Source organism: Anarrhichthys ocellatus, unplaced genomic scaffold (assembly GCF_004355925.1).
Source record: "Anarrhichthys ocellatus isolate YVR2014 unplaced genomic scaffold, GSC_Weel_1.0 scaffold42, whole genome shotgun sequence".
In the NCBI taxonomy this organism is placed as follows: Eukaryota; Metazoa; Chordata; class Actinopteri; order Perciformes; family Anarhichadidae; genus Anarrhichthys; species Anarrhichthys ocellatus.
The window spans coordinates 1,165,992-1,170,718 of record NW_022280072.1 but is presented as its reverse complement, the minus strand read 5'-3'; the positions used below and the strand labels follow the sequence as shown (position 1 = coordinate 1,170,718).

The following is a 4,727-nucleotide window of genomic DNA, read 5'->3' as shown; positions in this document are numbered from 1 at the left end:
ACATTCTGGACTTGTATGCAGGTGTGTGTAACAGATCTCTCGAGTAGCTGTTTCAATTCAAAATACAAGTTACATTTGACTTGACTTATTTTGTTGCTGCACCTTTTGACACCATGGTGTCAAAAGGTGCAGCAACAAAATAATTCAGTCATTATCAAGGTGGAAGTGACATATCACCTCCACCTCATGATTTTACTTCTACACTTGTGAGGACCCTCAACAACATAGTGCTGTTCCTAGCCTCTAATCCTCACCTGAACTAATGAATTATTATGTATTCTTAAAGATTAAGCTTCCCAGTAGTATATAAAGTAGTTACAGTTAGCCCCACATTTACACGCTGCAAGATTGAAATAATGCTTACGTATTAACGCAGCTACAGTTGTAATCCACTGATTTATGGTTCTGAGTGGGGTGATTCTGCAGTCAGTACTTTTAGTATCTTCACTTAAATTTGAGTATTTCTACGTTTCAGAGAGCATTGCTACCTTTACATAAACAAAAGATCTGTGTTCAACTGAATGCTTAGGTGCATTTCTGCCACTGTGATGAAAAAATAAAGATCCTGTAAGTCATTATAATGAGAAACTTTCTCAAAATAATGACCTAGCATCACATAATTAGGACTTAGTATCTGATAATTATGAGATAGACCTGCTATCTCGATTTACAGAAATAATTATGAGATAGTAAAACATCACAGTGGTGGAAATGGGCTTCCATATGAACTGTCTTTTATGAATATGACTAAAACATATTCCACTCACTAAATCTTGGCCCAAACAAAACAAAAAAAAGACTTAAATGTGACTACAATTTTCATTGAGCTATTAAAAACGACATTGTATGTTTGTGTGTATGTTTTGTGCTTTTATTTTGAAGGTCAGACACAGAATAGGGAAGTCTTGTCTTCTTGTGAAACACAAACCTTCCGCCCGCGTACTTCAATGAGCTTTGTACGGTCGTGCTCGCAAAAGTTAACACCAGAAAAAGAAACAAGTTGACATAGTTAAGCAATCAAATGGAGGCACTATACAATGTACTGGGCTTGGAGTGGATGGACTGCAGCAGTATTTTGATATTTCTGTGTGTTTTTCTGTTGTTGACTGATATTGTGAAAAACAGAGCTCCGCCAAACTTCCCCCCAGGACCGTGGGCTCTTCCTTTCATCGGTGACCTGCATCGCACGGATATCACCAGATTCCACCTGCAGATTGGAGAGGTATGTTGTCAGTGTCAGGGTGCACACGGCCTGCAAACAAGGCGTTGTGTCGCATAGTGTCAGCTCGATATGTGATTCCCCCTTTTACCTGAACTGACCCTTAACCATCGTCTGAACCAGCAAAGGGAGCTGGTAAGTGTGACGCAGGTGTGTGTAGAGCTGGTTCAACTACTTTATATACTGCTGGGTAGCTTGTGAATTCCCCACAAGTATCAATTAAGTCTTATTTTGTTTTTAAATATATCTGTAAAGCAGTGGTGGGCCGTGTGTTTTATAGCTGGGCCTTCAGTGCTGTCCTCCTACTGCAGTTGAACAACCTCTAATAACCTCATTATGACGCCACAGCTATTATTGGTTTCGTGTAAGAAACGCATATACATCTCAGTGAATTAGAATATCATCGAAAAGTCAGTAATTCAATTCAAAAAGTGAAACTCATATATTATGTAGATTTATTACACACAGGGTGATATATTTCAAGCGTTTATTTATTCTAATTTTGATGATTATGGCTTACAGTATACAGTATGCACTCAATACTTGGTCGGGGCTTCTTTTGCATGAATTGCTGCATCAATGCGGCGTGGTACGGAGGCGATGAGCCTGTGGCACTGCTGAGGTGTTATGGAAGCCCAGGTTGCTTTGATAGGGGCCTTCAGCTCGTCTGCATTGTTGGGTCTGGTGTCTCTCATCTTCCTCTTGACAAAACCCCAGAGACTCTCTCTGGGGTTTAGGTCATTCAAGAATTTGGGGGAGATTCACAAGGAGTGAACTGCGGCTGTCAGAGCTTCAAGAGCCACCACACACAGACGTAACAACCTGTCAATCGCAAGGTAGCCCCGCCCTAAAGCATCCCCTGCTTTATGGTCTGTTTGACTCTAAATGGACCATAATGTACTAAATGAACATCATGCTGTATTGAAGAAGACTTGAAACTAGAGATTGAGACCATAAACTCATGTTTACAATGTTTACTGAGGTAATAAATCAAGAGAGAAGTAGAGTCATGTTCTCATAGACTTCTATACAACCAGACTTCTTTTTGCAACCAGAGGAGAGAGATTGAAAGTTTAGGACACTTCCACATCGGCTTCACTTTTCCAAATCAGAGGTTGCCGCCTGAGATAAACGGGGCATTATACCACTAAATAACCACAACGGAGTTTAGGACAGAAAGAGAAGCACATCAATGCAACAGTAGTCAGTAATGTCTACTGTAGCCGGCTGTGTTTAAAGCTAGACTGATTCTTTTCTTGTCAACATCCTCAGAAAGTAGGTCAACTCAGTGTTGAACCAAAACCCACCAGTCTGCTCTCTGTGTTCAGTTTGCACAGAAATATGGAAACATTTTCAGCCTCCGGCTCTTTGGTGGAAGGATCGTGGTCCTCAATGGCTACAAGCTTGTGAGAGAGGCCCTGGTCCAACGAGGAGAGGACTACGTGGATCGCCCCTCCATACCGTTATTTGATGCATTAACGGGCAACAAAGGTAGCGCGTGTTGCATTTAGTTTAAAACGTTACTGGTAGTTATTATAATGATGACCATATTAGGCATGCTAGCAATATTAGCATTTAGCTAGCCCTTAGTTGTGTCTTATTTCCCATTAATGCTGCTTTGGTTTCCCCACAGGTCTGGTGATATCGAATGGCCACCAGTGGAAGGAGCAGAGGAGATTTGCTGTCCGTACACTCAGAAACTTTGGTGTGGGCAAGAAGACCCTGGAGCTGTCCATCCAGCAGGAGTGTCATTACCTCACTGAGGCTTTTGCCCTTCAGCAAGGCACTGAACAAATCATGTTTCTCCACAAGCAACAACTAATAAGCTAAAATAAGCTTAAGGCACTTATTGGTGCCTTAAAAGACAGTAACACCTTTTTACAACTAAGCATATATTTGTTTTGTACCTCTGCGGGCGACGATGTGTTTTTGGGTTGTCTGTCCGTCCGTCCGGTCCATTCTTGAGAAAGTAATATATCAAGAACACATTGAAGGGTTTCTTTCAAATTTGGCAAACATTTTGGGCCATAATTCAAGAATTTGTATGCTAATTATCACACATTTCATACAGACTATGAAGCTCAAAGTGCTCTAAATTTAAAAAAAACTTGCTTTTACAGATAAAATAGATGAAAGTGGTAGGAAGAAAGCATGCAATTTGCACAAACATTTTAAGCGTTATTTGACGACTTTTAACAGATGAATAAATGTGTCTTATCTACATTTTCTCTTTATTTTACAGGCAAGCCTTTTGACGCCCAGCCACTGATGAACAAGGCTGTGTCCAACATCATCTGCTGCCTGGTGTTTGGGGATCGCTTCGAGTACTCTGACAAGCAGCACCAGCTGATTCTTCAGACCTTCACTGAGATACTGTACTTGGAGGGAGGTTTTTGGGCACAGGTGAGCCGGCTTTGAACGATGCAGCAGCGTACAGCAATCATTTCTATAGAACAACAAATTAACATGACGTTGAATACTACGTGGGAACCAGTGGTGGAAGGAGGAGGCAGATCCTTTACAAAAGTAAAATAATGAATGCAACAATGTCAAAATACTCCATTGCAAGTAAATGTGAATTTAAACGTACGTAAAACACAAAATCGGTAACGTGTGATAAAAATATCAAAAGTATTGTTATATATTACATAATTGGATTGTAACTGCATTAAAGTGTAAGTAGTATTTTACTCCTTTTTAATTACAGTAATGGCTCGTTAGTCCAGTGCTGCCCAACATGAGGACAAGATGAAAGTGGAGGATTAGTTTACCTCTAAGCAGTTTGAGATTATTTTTTAAAATGTTGTGTGAAAAGAGGCTTACCGCAGGAACTGTGCAGGTGTATATAATGACACAAGTGATAGCCCTGTTGAGGAGGGGCGACAGGAATAACATCCTCTTTCACAGTGTATGCCATTTTATATTGTGACATTGATTTATTGTGATTTACAGAGAGTGTCTGTATTTTTTGACGAATGCAAATTTGCAGCCTCCACCTGTGTCTTTTGCCTTAAATCCCAGATAACCGTCTTCATGCCCTGTAGGTTTATAACGCGTTACCCTTGCTGATGAAGTGGCTTCCTGGACCTCACCAGAGGATATTCTCTCTGACACAAGCTTTGCTCGACTACATACAAGTAAAGATCGAAGAACACGGGGAAAGCTTTGACCCCTCCTCACCGAGAGACTACATCGACTGCTTCCTCGCAGAGATAGGAGAGGTGAGTGTTTGAATCTGTTTGCATTGTGTTTGTCCTCTTTTGCATTTTTCTACTACAACATGTCAACTGATACGAGAAACTGTCTCTTGTGTTATTGATAGAACAAGGACAAAGACGCTGGTTACGATTTCAAGAATCTGTGTTTTTGCACTTTGGACCTTTTTGTTGCTGGAACTGAAACTACTACGACTACTTTACACTGGGGACTGCTATACATGATCTACTACCCTCACATACAAGGTGTGTGTGTGTGTGTGTGTGTGTGTGTGTGTGTGTGTGTGTGTGTG

General features: G+C 40.8%; 1 protein-coding gene across 1 annotated transcript in view; it reads left to right on the top strand.

The window, feature by feature from the left end:
* Window positions 1-929: 929 nt before the first annotated feature.
* Window positions 930-4,727, top strand: part of LOC116394924 (cytochrome P450 2J6-like) — a 6,473-nt gene continuing 2,675 nt past the window's right edge. Inside the window, exons 1-6 of the mRNA XM_031868327.1 lie at window positions 930-1,222; window positions 2,548-2,710; window positions 2,853-3,002; window positions 3,462-3,622; window positions 4,264-4,440; window positions 4,542-4,680. Of these exons, the coding sequence (XP_031724187.1) occupies window positions 1,022-1,222; window positions 2,548-2,710; window positions 2,853-3,002; window positions 3,462-3,622; window positions 4,264-4,440; window positions 4,542-4,680 (991 nt within the window). The 5' untranslated portion in view covers window positions 930-1,021. The remainder of the gene's footprint in view (window positions 1,223-2,547; window positions 2,711-2,852; window positions 3,003-3,461; window positions 3,623-4,263; window positions 4,441-4,541; window positions 4,681-4,727) is intronic.